At 40.1% G+C, this 15,657-nt stretch overlaps 1 protein-coding gene across 1 annotated transcript; it reads left to right on the top strand.

The window, feature by feature from the left end:
- The first annotated feature begins 1,193 nt into the window (after positions 1 to 1,193).
- LOC134299592 (uncharacterized) lies at positions 1,194 to 14,033 on the top strand. The gene is made up of 5 exons (XM_062982850.1): positions 1,194 to 1,605; positions 3,568 to 3,756; positions 4,333 to 4,489; positions 9,965 to 10,147; positions 12,391 to 14,033. Exons 1-5 carry the CDS (start codon positions 1,428 to 1,430, stop codon positions 12,626 to 12,628), a joined length of 945 nt encoding a protein of 314 aa, XP_062838920.1. The 5' UTR covers positions 1,194 to 1,427; the 3' UTR covers positions 12,629 to 14,033.
- Positions 14,034 to 15,657: the final 1,624 nt, after the last annotated feature.

The following is a 15,657-nucleotide window of genomic DNA, read 5'->3' as shown; positions in this document are numbered from 1 at the left end:
TTACTTTTATTTTCTTGCTACTGTGACTATGTCTTCTAATAAACAGACAATGAAGGATCGTAACTTATAGATGACTGCTCAACTGGCTAGTCCGCTTTGCACGCCAAAACATATCTTGCTTCCTTCCATGCAGTTATATCACATGAGGTCATCATAAGGACTGCATTTGTGAGCTTGGTATAAATAGTACAGCCAGGTACTCTCCTTGCCTCCAGGAACAACATCCAGAGCCACACATTTTTACAAGCTTCAAAGCAGCTAAACTAGAGTCCTAAAAAACAGCATGGACGGAAGCAGAAATCTTGTGGCTCACTTCTAGAACAACAAGATGTTGTATTCGCTTGGTTGTATTTAAAGTTCTTTTTAAAAGAGGAAAGTACATGGCATTATTCAGTCAGGATTTTCAGTCTGAGATAAAACAGCACTTGTGTCACCCAATATTAATTGGCTAAGAGCTGTCCAAATATATGATAAGATTTAGCATCATAGGCCGTAATTGAAAAATGTGATTGCGTTTCCCAGCAACATAAGACCAGAAGATATTTTACAACAGAAGATATTTTACAACAGGACAGATAGACATTTGGAAGTAGAAAACACACAGTAGTATCATGTCACATATGAAAGGTCCTGATTAATGTAAAAATTTCCAACACCAATTAGTAGGCATGTTTGCACATCATAATGAGCCATGATTTGAGAGGTAACCATGATTTGTTATTTAAGTCATGAATTACATGGCAGATAACTAAGCAAACAGTCTATTTGGAAACTACAGGTGTATCTACACTGTAGAATTAGTGTGGTTTCACACCACTTTAACTTGCCATGACTCAATAACACAAAAGACAAAATAAAGGTAAAGGTTCTCCCCTGATATTAAGTCCAGTCATGTCCGACTCTGGGGGTTGGTACTCATCTCCATTTCTAAGCCGAAGAGCCGGCGTTGTGCCTAGACACCTCCAAGGTCATGTGGCTGGCATGACTGCATGGAGCGTCATTACCTTCCCACCATAGCAGTACCACTCCTTATCCTGAGGGGTTATTAGAAGCTCTATTTGGCACGTATGATTGTATGACCATCTCCAAATGTCTCCCATGTTCTCACTGTGCTCATGGCTGGTTTTTTAATCTCCGTTTTTTCAATGGTGTATAACTTTATAAAGGTCTGTTTGGAGGGCTGCTTGTTAACAAAGTGATAGGAAATACTAAAAAAAATTATTTGCAGCAAACAGTGAGTTAGTATAGCCCTGTTCGAATCAAACTGTTCGTCTCTGGAGAACAAAACAGGCTTTCCTTCTCAAGGCTAAAACCCTAAAATCCAGCTTACTGCTGCCAGTTCAGCTTTTGCGTGAAGGAGAAAGTACACACACATACTTTAGAAACTCTTGGGAGAACTCCAGGATGCCCCAGGAAAACCTAAAGATATGAAGACATTAAGATCCCAGGAACATACAGTCCTATGTCTGTTGGCTTGGAGTTGCCTAGAATTTACTTTGAGCGAAGCTATTGAATCCTCAACAACCATCTCTGCGGAGGAGACTGTCATAAGGAAATTCCGTAAAGATGCTGCCAATGGGACTGCTTCACAGGTCAATCTTTCAGGTATTGTCCATGTGTCTCTGTTTTTGCCTCCATCAGCAGGCCTGCAGCCAAAGGCCATCTTCTTGTGTACCAGATATGTGCACCTACTACATTCATAACATAGCTCAAACGGTAAATAAATACTAGGTCATTCTATAGATGACTCATAAATATTTGAGATGAGGTTTCCATATGGACTGTAAAATAGTAGTATATTAATTCTTGATATGTAATTCTTGGGCTTAGTGGGATCCAAAAGGTAGGGATTTCCCACACACAAGTCTATGCATGCTTCATAAGTGCCACCATATATGTGTGTGTTTTGTATGCACACACACATTCATGCACATGCCCTAAAGCACATTGGTGATTGTGATTTTGGAAGGAGATAGAAGCAGTAATGGTGTTGTTGTGCTATGTGTGTTGGAGCAGAAGTGTGTCTTTTGCATTTGAAAACGTATTATGGTTTCTTCTTAAAATCTTGTTTCTTTTAGAATGGATAGAACTACAACCTTCATATTGCGCAACAGCTGAATATTTCTTTGCACAAACAGAACTGTTTATTTCATATCAAGCATTAATCTATGCAAAATATGCATTTTCCTTTAGGAGACAGTGGTAGTTTGGAGAGGAGAAACTAAGGCAGATTGGTATGTTACGAGGAACACAGGAAATACCCAATCTGAATTCTTTTCTTTGTAAGCAGGATGAGAAGCTGTCAGGCGAGAACTGGGTTACTAATCAGGCGTTGCTTCTCCTACTCACACACCATTCACTGGAAATCCTTTCCTAAGCATATCAGTTCTACCCACTCCTTGGACCTCGACTCTGAAACCATAAGTCTGGTTGAAGGGAAGTGGCTCTTGGCCAGATCTTGGAAATGTTACTTTGGAGTGAACTTCATTCCCAACTGTTAACTTTTCCAAACTCTGGTCTAGAACGTCCATTTGCAGCATAGGATCAGCTATTGCAGTTAACCACTCTGATGGGGCTTTGAAGGCATTGTCATCTCTGGCTCTTCACCCAAATACTGTCTATTGAAGAATTTTTAGATGTAATAACCAATATAGAAGTACATAACAGTTACATATGAGCAGCCGTAGAGACATTAGAACAAAATGTAATAAAACTGGTCTGCATTTTCAATGGAGCAGCATCCAGTCCAGAGTTATTAGATTACAATTAATCTGGCCCCAAATTGTTTCTAATAAGAAATGTATCTTCATATCACTGAACCATCGTTGACAAAATGATAAACAGAAGCATTGCACTTCAGAGGCGTCCATTTAAATATATAACTGTTCACACTCACCACATAAATCTTTTTGTATCATTGCAACATACGGTAGATCTAATTCCTTTAATGCCATTGGGAAATATAGTGAGTGTCTAGTATTTTCCAGTGTGTTGCACTCTTCACTGACTGGGAGTCACTAATAAAGAGAATATGCATTTTCTCTTCAAATATGCATGGGCAAAACCAGGTAGTGATGGAAAAACAAGGTTCCATATATACGTAATAAGTAATGTTCCTATCCATTGGTCAGCTCTAGTGATTATAAAGATTCCAAATTGCCATGGTGGAGAGAGCAGATGGGTCAGTGCATCTTTTAAGTTTTCCCAGCATGGGCTAAGCTTTCACCTTTCACCACTCCATTCAGAAAAGGGAATGGTTCATTTCTGATAAGAATCAACTAATAGTACTGATGTTCCTCAATCTCTGCTTTTCATAAGTACGCTGCCTGTGAACCCAAAGGCAGACAACAGACATCATGTCAAGTAGCCATTGTTGCTCTTACCCTCAAGAAATCTGTCTGATCTCATTGTAAAGCCTTCAGTAGATTGCAGTAGCACCTACACCAGTAAAAACCAAGAAGAGACAATTTCAGGATCCCAGAAGACCAGCATTGCCAATGTTACTGTTTCCTAAAGATCTGTGTCTCTCCTTAATTATACACGTATTTTAATTTTCATCCGTGGCAGCTCAGTGCACATTTCTCCTTCCTCCAAGCTATGGGTTCTACTACATTGAAGCAGGCTCTGGAAGCTCCTTGGGCTCCATTATCACCTACTGGTGTGCAGAGGGATATCAGCTTGTGGGATACGGACGGCTGACCTGTTTGCTTAAAGGAAGCGTCTCTTACTGGAGTCATTCTCCACCACATTGTGAAGGTATGCTGGGTATGAATTGGCTCCAAAATTACAGTATTCCTGAATTACTGAACTTTGTATAAATAGAGAGTAAGGTAGGTAAAGGTTTTCCCCTGACATTATCTAGTCGCGTCCAACTCTGGGGGTTGGTGCTCATTGGTGCTGAAGAGCCAGCATTGTCCGTAGACACCTCCAAGGTCATGTGGCCAGCATGACTGCATGGAACATCATTACCTTCCCGCCAGAACAGTACCTGTTGATCTACTCACATTTGCATGCTTTCGAACTGCTAGATTGGCAAAAGCTGGGGCTAACAATGGGAGCTCACCCCACTCCCTGGATTGACCTTTGGGTCAGTAAGTTCAGCAGCTCAGCCGTTTAATCTGCTGAGCCACCAGAGGCTCTAAGTAGAGAGTAATCCACATCAAATGTGGGTCAAAATTGCCTGAATCTTCCAGATTCTCTCTGCAAAAATGAAGATTGGGAATGTGTTGATCAAAATAAATGGGGCAAAGTGGGTGCTACTGATTGGAATTTTGCCACTGCCCTGATAATGTGCCACTTGTAACAGGCATGTTTTATTTTTGTTTGCTTCAGTGATTCCAAAACCCCTAGACAGAGGTTTTCGGGTGGCGGTCATCGCCTCTCTCATCAGCGGAGTCATCATTGTTGCCATGTCAATCTCATTTGCCATTTGTTGCTTGCGAGACAAAATACTGAGGGGAAATACACAAAGGAGTGAAACCTGTGAGGTGTAAGTAACTCTTGATTCCATCCATAACACAAACCACTCATTCCCCATAATAGGGTTTGTCCAGTACTTAGAAAGTAGTCAATGTTGAAGGTTTTGTCTTGTCCTGCTTTCCAGCCTGTCTTTATACATTATGCTCTTATCGTGTATATTTCTGTCTTCAGATTGCTTGACTACTTATGGGGACCCCATGAATTTATATAGTTTTCTTAGGCAATGCATGCTCAGAGGTAGTTTTGCAAGTTCCTTTAAAATATCCAGGAAGCTACATAATTATCTTTCTAGACTTCATAGTAACAAAGTATACATATGGAAGTATCCATTTTGAACATGGGCATCCCGTTCACCATTCCTTGAAAGGCTGCATTTCAATGTAGAGGTTTCCAGAATTGGGAAATTTGAGTGCGAGGCTTGTTTCCCACATTCATTCCAACATCTTACAATAAGATTGTACTTTACCTCTATGAGATTTTTTTATCATGTCAGAAGTGACTTAAGAACATATTGCAAGTCACTTCTGGTGTGAGAGAATTGGCCGTCTATAGAGATGTTGCCCAGGGAACGCCTGGATGTGTTACCATCCTGCTGGGAGGCTTCTCTTATGTCCGCACAAGCTAGAGCTGACAGAAGGGAGCTCACCCTATCTTGTGGATTCGAACCGGCAACCTTCAGGTCAGTAATGTGACCTTCACGTCAGCAGTCCAGCCGGCACAAGGGTTTAACCCATTGTGCTACAATATTTCTGCCTTGTTGATCCAAAAGCAACAAGATTGTGGCTATGTATTCTCACTAATAGTTTTCAGCAATATATGAAGGGAAATGTACAGTTTCAATCATTTACTAGATGGCCCTAGTCAAGGTAACCTATGAATCTCTGTAGTCCCTGATCTCCAATTGTTTACTTTGTTCATATTAGGATTTTTCACCAAAGAGCTTGTGGCACTATGCTTGGTTCTTGTCTGTCTATATCAGTGGTTCTCAGCCTGGGGTCCCCAGATGTTTTTGGCCTTCAACACCCATCAATCCAAACAGCTAGTAAACTGGCTGGGATTTCTGGGAGTTGTAGACCAAAAACATCTGGGGACCTCAGGTTGAGAACCACTGGTCTATATGGTGCTAACAATCCTGTGGGATATATTAGGCTGAGAGAATTCTATGTTACTATCAGCAAATTAGCCAACTGTGAATTTGAACCTGAATTGCCTTTCCTAGTCTGGCCTTGTAACTCAGGAGCTGGGAATCTGTACTCCTCCAGATGTTTTTGAACATGGCTCCTATAATTTTTTTTATCACTGACTGGACTCTTCTGGAAGCTGGCCCAAATCTTTTAGGGAGCAAATGGTCCCCAATTCCTGCTCATCTGCTACACTATACTAGGCTTAGAACAGTGTTTCCAATCTTTAGCCCTCCAGGTGTTTTGGGGTTCAACTGCCAGAATGCACCCCTGATAGATGGCAGGGGGTTCGACTGGATGGCTCATGAGGTCTCTTCCAACTCTATGATTCCTCTTGGTTGTTGTATGTTTTCCGGGCTGTATGGCCATGTTCCAGAAGTATTCTCTCCTGACATTTTGCCCACATCTATGGCAGGCATCCTCAGACCTCACAACCTCTGAGGATGCCTGCCACAGATGTGGGTGAAACGTCAGGAGAGAATACTTCTGGAACATGGCCATACAGCCCGGAAAACATACTACAACCCTGTGATACTGGCCATGAAAGCCTTCAACAACACATTACTCTTTGTGTTCACTCTCAAAGCACTCCAGCTACTATGTACAGCAGAAAATTTTTGCATGCCACTGGGGGAGAAAGGAGGATTTACATATGCACTATGTAGTGCCTACTAGAATTTATGATCACTGCTCTTTGCAGCAACATTTAATAGTTAGAACATGGATTGTTGTATAGAAAAGGTCACTTCAGTAAAGAAGTAGGCCAGGGGTCATCTGAACAACACATGAGAAGGTAAGTGGAGTATCTGTGGCAGGGACTTGCAAGGGAGGCTGAAGAATCTGGTGTTTCCAAGTATCCCTCCCACATGTAGCATTTTACTTCCAGTTTAGTGACCTACTCTATGTAGTTGTAGATTAAGCCAACTAGGTTGGAGTTATGCGGGCTGCACAACTACTCTTACATTCCTTTCAGGCTAACGGAGGAAAAAGAGGGTTTGCCCACCCCTCCAAGAACACATGCTTGTGATATCTGGCTTAGATCTGGAATAGAAAATGAAAAACAAAATTCCTTTTGGCAACAAATCAGGAATGATCGGATAAAATATACAAAACAATGGGCTTTCGCAAAACTTGCTTCAAGCATGCCTCCGCACAGTAGTAGTTATTCTGATGTATGAAATAAACCGCCACCTGCCGGCTGAGGGTGTGATGCTAGATTTAAAGAAGTAATCCACACCATTGCTATTCTACTGCTTGAAGATTTTATGCATAGGAATGTGGCCATTTAGATGCTACAGGACTATAACTGCTACCACACAGTCTGTGCTGTTCATGATGAAGGATGATGGGAGTCACAGCCAATGAAATCTGGAGCCCTGAGTCCACACTAAGAACAATTGGGACAAAAATTTCATACATTGTTTTTGGCTTACACTATCATGAAAGTAGATTTCATTCAGCTTAGTGAGATAGTGAGTACTGGCTATTTTTGTGTGTTTGTCTGTTTATAATTTTTGTTGTGTGCCTTCAAGTCATTTGCAGCTTATGGCCATCTTAAGGTGAACTTAGCAGGGATTTGAACCTTGGTCTCCAGAGTTGTTGCTCAGTGCGCTCAAACCATTACACCATGCTGGCTCATCCGCTTAGATAAATTGCAGCCCATAAAATAAATTAAGTTTGAGGACCATAATATAGTAACTTGATAGAAGACTTTGCCTCAAACTTAACCTTCTCATTAAATCCTGCCATATTATATCCTTGTTCTTCTCTGTTGTTTACTTGTAGCACGGCTGATAAATGTGAACTTACACGGCATAAGTGAACCAAGCAGAATGCAGGCTTCTTCAGCATTCCATCACTTTCACAAAGAGAGGGTTGTGCTTTGTTTTACTTCCTCCAGCATCACTAAACTTAGAGGTGGTTTCTGGATTCGACCACAAGTTAACTTTTTTTTCGTGTCAGGAGCGACTTGAGAAACTGCAAGTCGCTTCTGGTGTGAGAGAATTGGCTGTCTGCAAAGACGTTGCCCAGGGAATGCATGGATGTTTTGATGCTTTTACCATCCTTGGGGGAGGTTTCTCTCATGTCCCCGCATGGAGCTGGAGCTGATAGAGGGAGCTCATCCATGCTCTCCCGGGTTGAATTTGAACCAGCAACCTTCAGATCAGCAACCCAACCTTCAAGTCATCAGTCCTGCCGGCACAAGGGTTTAACCCACTGCACCAGTTAACTGACTGGTACTGATTGGTACAGCAGTACCAGTTAAATAAGCAATCCTTTGATTTTTGCCATCTCCCTTTTCTTATACAGTAGAGTCTTACTTATCCAATACTCACTTATCCAATGGTTTGGATTATCCAATGCATTTTTGTAGTCAATGTTTTCAATATATCGTGATATTTTGCTGCTAAATTCGTAAATACAGTAATTACTACATAGCATTAATGTGTAATGAACTACTTTTTCTGTCAAACTTGTTGTATAACATGATGTTTTGGTGCTTAAGTTGTAAAATCATAACCTATTTTGATGTTTAATAGGCTTTTTCTTAATCTCTCCTTATTATCCAACATATTCGCTTACCCAACGTTCTGCCAGCCCGTTTATGTTGGATAAGTGAGACTCTACTGTATTTGGTTGTAGATTCATTGCGTGAACAAGTCCCCGCCCCTTTTCTTTTATGAAGTTAGTGAAGTTACTACATCCTGGACTCAGAAATTATTCGACAAATTGCTAAGCTGTTACTGCCACCTGCAGGTTAAGGGATCAAATTGGAAAAGATCCAACCAAAGTACCTGTGCAAGGAAACAATGGAAAGAGTATACCTATTTCCACATAGAGAAACATGTTAAAGCGACAAAACAGCTATACACACACACATGCACAGAGAGAGAATAAAATTGAAAAGATAATGCAATGGACATGATGTAAAAGCTAAGTGCTGACATATCCTATAATGGCCATGACTTCTGAAATATAGTGCTTTGTGCAGACTTTGCAAGGAAACAAAGGAGACTGAAAGACCTCTTTCGTGTTTTACTACCAGCATTTTATATGTTGGATGTCTCTATACTTACTACCACCAGCTGTTACAATAGCTTTTTCCCCACATAAAAAGAGTGGGGAGTAGGGCTAGCAGCAATTTTAAACAAGTTCTGATCACGCAGTAATGAGAGTCATAACTATCACATTCTCTCCAATTAAAATGTTTAGATTTGCCCAACTCTGAATTGCATTTTTAATGTACTGATATATTTGAGAAACTATTTCAAGTAATTTTGTGGAAGCAATTGCTGAAGAAACACTGCAAGGGTCCTATTCTACAGCAAGCTTAACACTGTTAAGGCAGTCAGGCTATTGTTGTTGCTATGAGCCTTCAAGTCGATTCTAACTTACGGCAAGGCTACCATAGGACTTTCTTGGTAAGATTTATTCAGAGGAGGCTTGCCATTACTTTTTTCTTAAGCTGAGAGAGTGTGACTTGTCTGATGTCACCCAGCGGGTTTTCATGGCTAGGTTCGGACTCTGGTCTCTTGAATTTCTAGGCATCACTAAAAACCATTAAACCGTACCATCTTTGCTATATATGAACTAAAAAGCTCCATCAAGTTCAGTATAATAAAAGCAGTATAATGGATACCACATACCTAAGATACAACACTGAAGGATGAGAAATGTCTATTAGAATAGCAGGACCTACCCAAATGCTACACAAACACTTTAATCAAGGTGTTGTCGAAGGCTTTCATGGCCAGAATCACTGGGTTGCTGTGAGTTTTCTGGGCTGTATGGCCATGTTCCAGAAGCATTCTCTCCTAACATTTCACCCACATCAGAAGTGTGATACAGCCCGGAAACCTCACAGCAACCCACTTTAGTCAAGCTTTTTAGAATGAAATGGAGAAATGTCCTCTATAATATAATTCCTCTTATACAAACTAAGATAAAAGGTAAAGGTTTCCCCTGATGTTAAGTCTAGTTGTGACCGACCCTGGGGGTTGGTGCTCATCTCAATTTCTAAGCCAAAGAGCCGGCGTTGTCCGTAGACACCTCCAAGGTCATGTGGCCAGCATGACTGCATGAAACGCTAAGAAGGGGTAAATGTTTGTTTCGAGTTATCTCATCCTCTAGAATCAGCATATTAGCAGGAGGAACTATTCAATGACAGTCTAAATATAATCCAATTGAAGGAAGGGCTGGGAATTCTGGGAAAAAAAAGGTTGAAAATGCATTTCCCTAGTTCAGATTAAATAAACCATTGTTATTTATAGAACTGCTCTCAAGTGCATTTTTTCACCTTCTAGGCAATTGCCAAAGAGAAGATTCAAGTTTGGGAGAGCCAACTCCATAAAGCAGGAGATGGAGAAAAACAGGCGTCACTTTGGGAAAATGAAACATAATCGCAGGCTTCACTACCGGACTTCCGCCCTGTACAGTTGTGCACATCCAGGGGCTTTGGCAGGATACAGTAACCAAGAATTTCACAGGTATACGGTCAATATACTATATTCCAGGATAAAATAGCTCTCTCTGCCCCATGTGTTTCAGACTTCTAATTCCAGAAAAATTAGTTAGCGTGGTCAGTGGCAAAGGGGTATGGGTGTTGCAATCCAAAATGTCCAGGGAGACAAAGTTTTCATCCCAAACAAGCTGTCAGGTATTTGTGGCAAACATTCTGAAAGTTGTCAAAATAACACTATGGGATAGTAGTCCTTTATATCAAGTAAAAAAAACAACACTATAACCCCCTTACCTAAAACAATCACTTTGCATTGTTTAAATATCAGGTTCCTGTTTTCTTGCTCATCTCTCAAACATCCATAGTTTTTGTCCCCAATAAACTATGTTTTCACCTCTGGTTGACTTTTCACCTTTTTCAAAACTCAAATATTTGTTTTTCAGAATTTTTCATATTTTCTTATATCATCACATGGCTCAACTGAAAAAAACAGTAGCTTAAAATAATGAAACAATTGTGGGTAATTTTTCACTCTGCAGATTAACATTTTATAAATCAGAAAGTAACTATACAAAAAAAACCCACTGAATTTTCACAGGAGGTATTATTTCCATTCTTCGTGTTCAAAGCTTCCCTAAGTATTTTTCTATGAGAAGGGGCCCCCTGGTGGCGCAATGGGTAAACCCTTGTGCCAGCTGGACTGCTGACTTGAAGGTTGGGTTGCTGACCTGAAGGTTGCTGGTTTGAATCCGGGGAGAGGGTGGACAAGTTCCCTCTGTCAGCTCCAGCTCCATGCAGGGACATGAGAGAAGCCTCCCACGAGGATGGTAAAACATCAAAACATCCGGGCGTCCCCTGGGCAACATCCTTGCAGATGGCCAATTCTCTCACACCAGAAGCGACTTGCAGTTTCTTAAGTCGCTACTGACATGGGGAAAAAACCCAAGTAGGAATGATATTACTGCCAGCTGACACAATTTTTATAAATATTACAGTGTATGTGATTACTATTGCTCAAATTGATGAATAACTTCCCAAAAAATGGTAAAAGTATTTAAGATAAAAAATAATAAAAGCATTACAATCAATTAGCAGCAGAGAGGAAACTTGATAATCAAACACTGATCTTCAAGACAGTTCACTGACTGCTGCAAACAAAAGGGCTCCATCCATAGGAAGCTACTGGTGGTGAAAAACACATTAATGAGTGGAATGTGGACAGACATGATGATACAGTGTCTTCTGTATCCTGACAATCTGCTCCAGAGAGCTAGTCTCATTTCTGTTCCTTATTATATTAAAATACCCTATCTGCTTAAACAAGAGAGGAAAAACCCTCAATGGAGCTTACATTTACTATACAGCCTTGCTATAACACAGCTTTTATGCAATTGTATTAATATGATGCAGCAAAAATAGCAGAATATTGGACATATTAAAGTCCAGTAAGTGTACCCATGTAACACAAGATTACCTGCTATAATCCACCAGGAAATTAGGGATCCTATAGCCTCCCTCTTGCTTTTGTGTCCTCACACATAATCCTACCCTACCAAACCTGGGGGAACAGTAGCAGAAATGCGCACTATGTATTTAAAACTAGACCGTCAATGAAATGCATGCCTTTTGTTTCCAAAAAGATTCGTGCTTCTACAAACATCCCGAAAACATGTGCCCTTTTGCCACATATGGGAAACCTTATGGGAGCAGTCCTAACAATTATGGGAAAGGTACTGATAACTGCAGGATCAATTCATTTTTAATATCAAATGATAAAAGCACTATAGTATCAATAAGCTTTATGAATGAAAGACTTTTGGGAGACCCTGATTTTTGAAAGCACTGTTCAGTTCTTGCAAAGTGAGGACTGCATGACAAGTTTAAAGATTCTGGAAATGCCTGACACTTGGGTTATAATGCTGCATTGCATTTTGATTTACTGCAGACAGAAAAGCTGCTGCCTGGAAGAATACATAATATATGGTTCTCTCTATGTATTCCAGATCAAATTGGATGAATGCTATCATGTAGGAATGAACCAGCAGATGATTCATACACCCCCCCCCCCCACCACCTCCAATGTGTGCAGCAACCAGTGCCTTGCTAAGGACAAATATTGTTGTAAACTGTCTTCCGAAGTGATCACAACTCACAGTTATAAGTGCATGGTTGGCACCATAACAGTGGCAGAAGGTTGTCTTAAATTAATCAAACAGCTCTTTAACCTCTCTGAGTCACTCCACTTCTTTTCTTGTGTTTAATTTCTAACAGAAGCCAGGAAAATCTGCAGAAATGGGCTCCGCAAAGCTTATGCTCTGAAATCCACATCTTTCCGCAAGTTGTGTTGAAGCCAGCCACTGCTCCATCTGCCTCTATGTTTGTTCATTTGCCTCAGAAACCAGGAGATGTTCCCTTGAATGTGAAACCCTGCTACCCCAATCTCCGCCAGGACTTACCTTCGGTTTATTACAGAAGATTTGAAGGACTCAGCCATCTGAACAAGCACTGAGGGCCTTCAGTCTGGAATTATATATAACTTGGTTTATTAGAAAGAATAATGTTTTCAGACATTACCACAGGTCATCATTGTCATGCTGATTTTTTGATCTTATATGCATATGCATTTAATGTTTCTTCTGCAACAACTTAGCCAGTTTGAGGCCAGAATTAAGAAGCATTCCTTTCTATAATCTCAATTCTCTCACCCCAGAAGCGACTTGCAGTTTCTCAAGTCGCTCCTGACACACACACACACACACACACACACACACACACACACACACAAAACTAATTCATTGACAAGATATGGCAGTCTACTGGACTTGACAACTTATATTTTCTGACAAGAAATTTTGAGAAATCACCTAAAGCAGTGGTTCTCAACAACCCCAGTTGTCTTGGCCTACAACTCCCAGAAATCCCAACCAGTTTACCAGCTGTTAGGATTTCTGGGAGTTGAAGGCCAAAACATCTGGGGATCCATAGGTTGAGAACTACTGACCTAGAGAATTCTCTCACAACAGAAAAACAAATGGTTTAATGCATACACACTGGTCAGTGCAGGCAATGCAGCAAACAAGAACTAAAAGCACAAAAAGCACCTTGCTAGATCAGACCAAGGGTCTCTCTAGTCTAGCATTCTGTTACATAGTGACCAAACAGATGCCTATGGGAAGGCTATAGGCAAGACGAAAAAACCATAGCATCCTCCTGCTTGGGTTCCCTCACAACTGATATACAGAACCATACTGGGATAGAGCTGGTGATGGATAGAGATAACATCTTAAAGAGTTTCTCTGGACACCGCCATATCCTGAAGCAGTAGATTCCATAATTTAGCTATGGTCATGAGAAGGTGTACTTGTTCTCAGGCTACAACATAGTGTACAACAATTTGAGATTTGGAACTAGTCACAGTTAACTGGCTTATTGTTTTCTAAAAATATATACTAGTTTCTTTGGGTACTGGCTAACCACTGTCACTTATATTATGCTAGACCACAAGCCTTGCCAGGTGTTCATACAAGAGTTCACCAAGGAGTACGGAGAACATCCCTACTCATTTGTACCAACTGTATATCTGCTCAAAATCACCATCACCACAAGAGAGCAGTAGACTCGTTGAAACTATGACGGAGCACTTTTATGTTCTACCTTTTTCCTCACTAAAACTAAGAGAAGTAGCTGGAGCTATGCTGTGTAACAAGAACTGTATGCACCAGTTTAATTCCTCCTTTGCAATTCAAATTCCATCTTCCAAGAAAATGGCATACTGTTTCATAAACAATAACCTGTTAAAACAGCATGACTAAGACAAGGAGATCCAAAGGGCGATGTACTTAGCACATCTAACACTAGCTCAATAAAAACTAATGTTGGTTGTTAAGGAATAAAAATATTGAAAAGACTAAGAATGTTAGTTGTGACTAAGCTTTCTAATTTTCCATAGATCTTCCAGCATTATTCAAAAGGGTTGTGAAGGAAAAGGGAGAGTGTGGAGTATGTTATTCAGAGTTCTTAACTTTCCTCAATTAAAAACACACAACAAAACTAAACTAAGACTTACTGTAAGCCTGCCACAGCTAGGGAAGCAGAAAACCCACTGATACAAAAGAGTGTGGAGTCTACCATGTCCTCAGGAAATTAAGCCTATTGGTTAAAGCAGAAATTACTCAGTAAGACATAGTAACACAGCGAAATTCCCTTCTATAGGCATCAATTAAGAATTAGATACTTAATACAATCATTGGGTTTTACCGACTCACTTGCCCATATGGTACATTCACTCATTAAGTTGCAATTCTATTCTTACTTACCTGGAAACAAGCCTCAATGAATTCAGGATTTTTCAGTTAAAAGGTTTAACACTTCATACACATACCCAAACTCATCTCTTGACAGGAAAGGTTGAGAATAGGGCACAAACAGTACAATGAAAGCAGTGCAGATGTATGGAGAACCCTCTCTCAGTATGGTGGACTGGTTTTGGAACTGGGAGATGAGGGGATCTTCAGTCATCATCAGGAACATTATCTATACTTGCAGAACACAAACTATAGAACATGTTAAGTAATCAATTTGCAAGGATACAAGTGAACACAAATATATAATTACTCACCTTAGTGAATAACAGCCATGAAAAACATAACTGAACAGTCTCTACATTTCAACTTTTCTTGATGTAGTGTTTTAAAATTCTGAGGTTTGTATTCATGGTATGTTAATGCAGCAAGGAAGGAACATTATGATTTCTGTGTTCCCATTCAAATGAGACACTACAAGCTGTAAGTGCTTCATTAAAACTTAGTTTAAAAGCAGAACTTTGCAAAAAGGATTTAGTATTTACTATCTACAACAACCTTCGCCAGTTTTATTGCACCGCATGAGCTAAAGGCAATTACTAATCCCAAAGAATCAATTTTATGTAAATCATGTTACTTCAATGTGTCTACTCTAGTTTGACCAGAAACTGGATTTAAGACTAACTATTTTAGATTACCACTCACACAAGAGCAAGCAATAGTAAGGCAATGGGAATTAAAGTCTAAAATAGGTGGCATACCCTGCTTTGTGAAAGGATGCCTTACATTAACTCATTATGAAGACGTTAATCTAAATTGATCCATTTTCTATACAAATTCTCACCAGAAAAGGATGTATACACTTTGTCTATTAATATATAGAAGTTGCATTTATTATTCAAAGCGCTTGTCTTGACAAATAATAATAATAATAATAGTAATTATTATTATTATTATTATTTTATTTTTTATACCCCCCCCCCCCCCATCTCCCCGAAGGGACTCGGGCGGCTTACATGGGGCCAAGCCCAGGTCACAAACAATATAAAAACATAACAATAAAACAATCAATCAACAATAAAACGAGTCATAGTCAAGATACAGTAAATATACTATGATAAAATCCTGGGTCGGCTCTAAAAGAGAACTGGGCCAAAAAAGTGCAATTAGTGTCAGATTCAATCAAGGTGAGGTAGATCCCTGAACAAGTGCTTAATGGTTGCCTTGTAAACATTCT

Source organism: Anolis carolinensis, chromosome 5, assembly GCF_035594765.1.
Source record: "Anolis carolinensis isolate JA03-04 chromosome 5, rAnoCar3.1.pri, whole genome shotgun sequence".
Taxonomy (NCBI): domain Eukaryota; kingdom Metazoa; phylum Chordata; class Lepidosauria; order Squamata; family Dactyloidae; genus Anolis; species Anolis carolinensis.
Note: the sequence above shows the minus strand (reverse complement) of the source record. Positions and strands in the feature narration are given on the sequence as shown.

Excerpts from the sequence above, each read along its gene's own strand:
- LOC134299592 (XM_062982850.1), top strand. The coding sequence starts at position 1,428 with ATGAAGACATTAAGATCCCAGGAACATACAGTCCTATGTCTGTTGGCT. Across the intron at positions 1,606-3,567 it reads TTCACAGGTCAATCTTTCAG|CTCAGTGCACATTTCTCCTT; the intron begins GTATTGTCCATG and ends CATCCGTGGCAG. Across the intron at positions 3,757-4,332 it reads TTCTCCACCACATTGTGAAG|TGATTCCAAAACCCCTAGAC; the intron begins GTATGCTGGGTA and ends TGTTTGCTTCAG.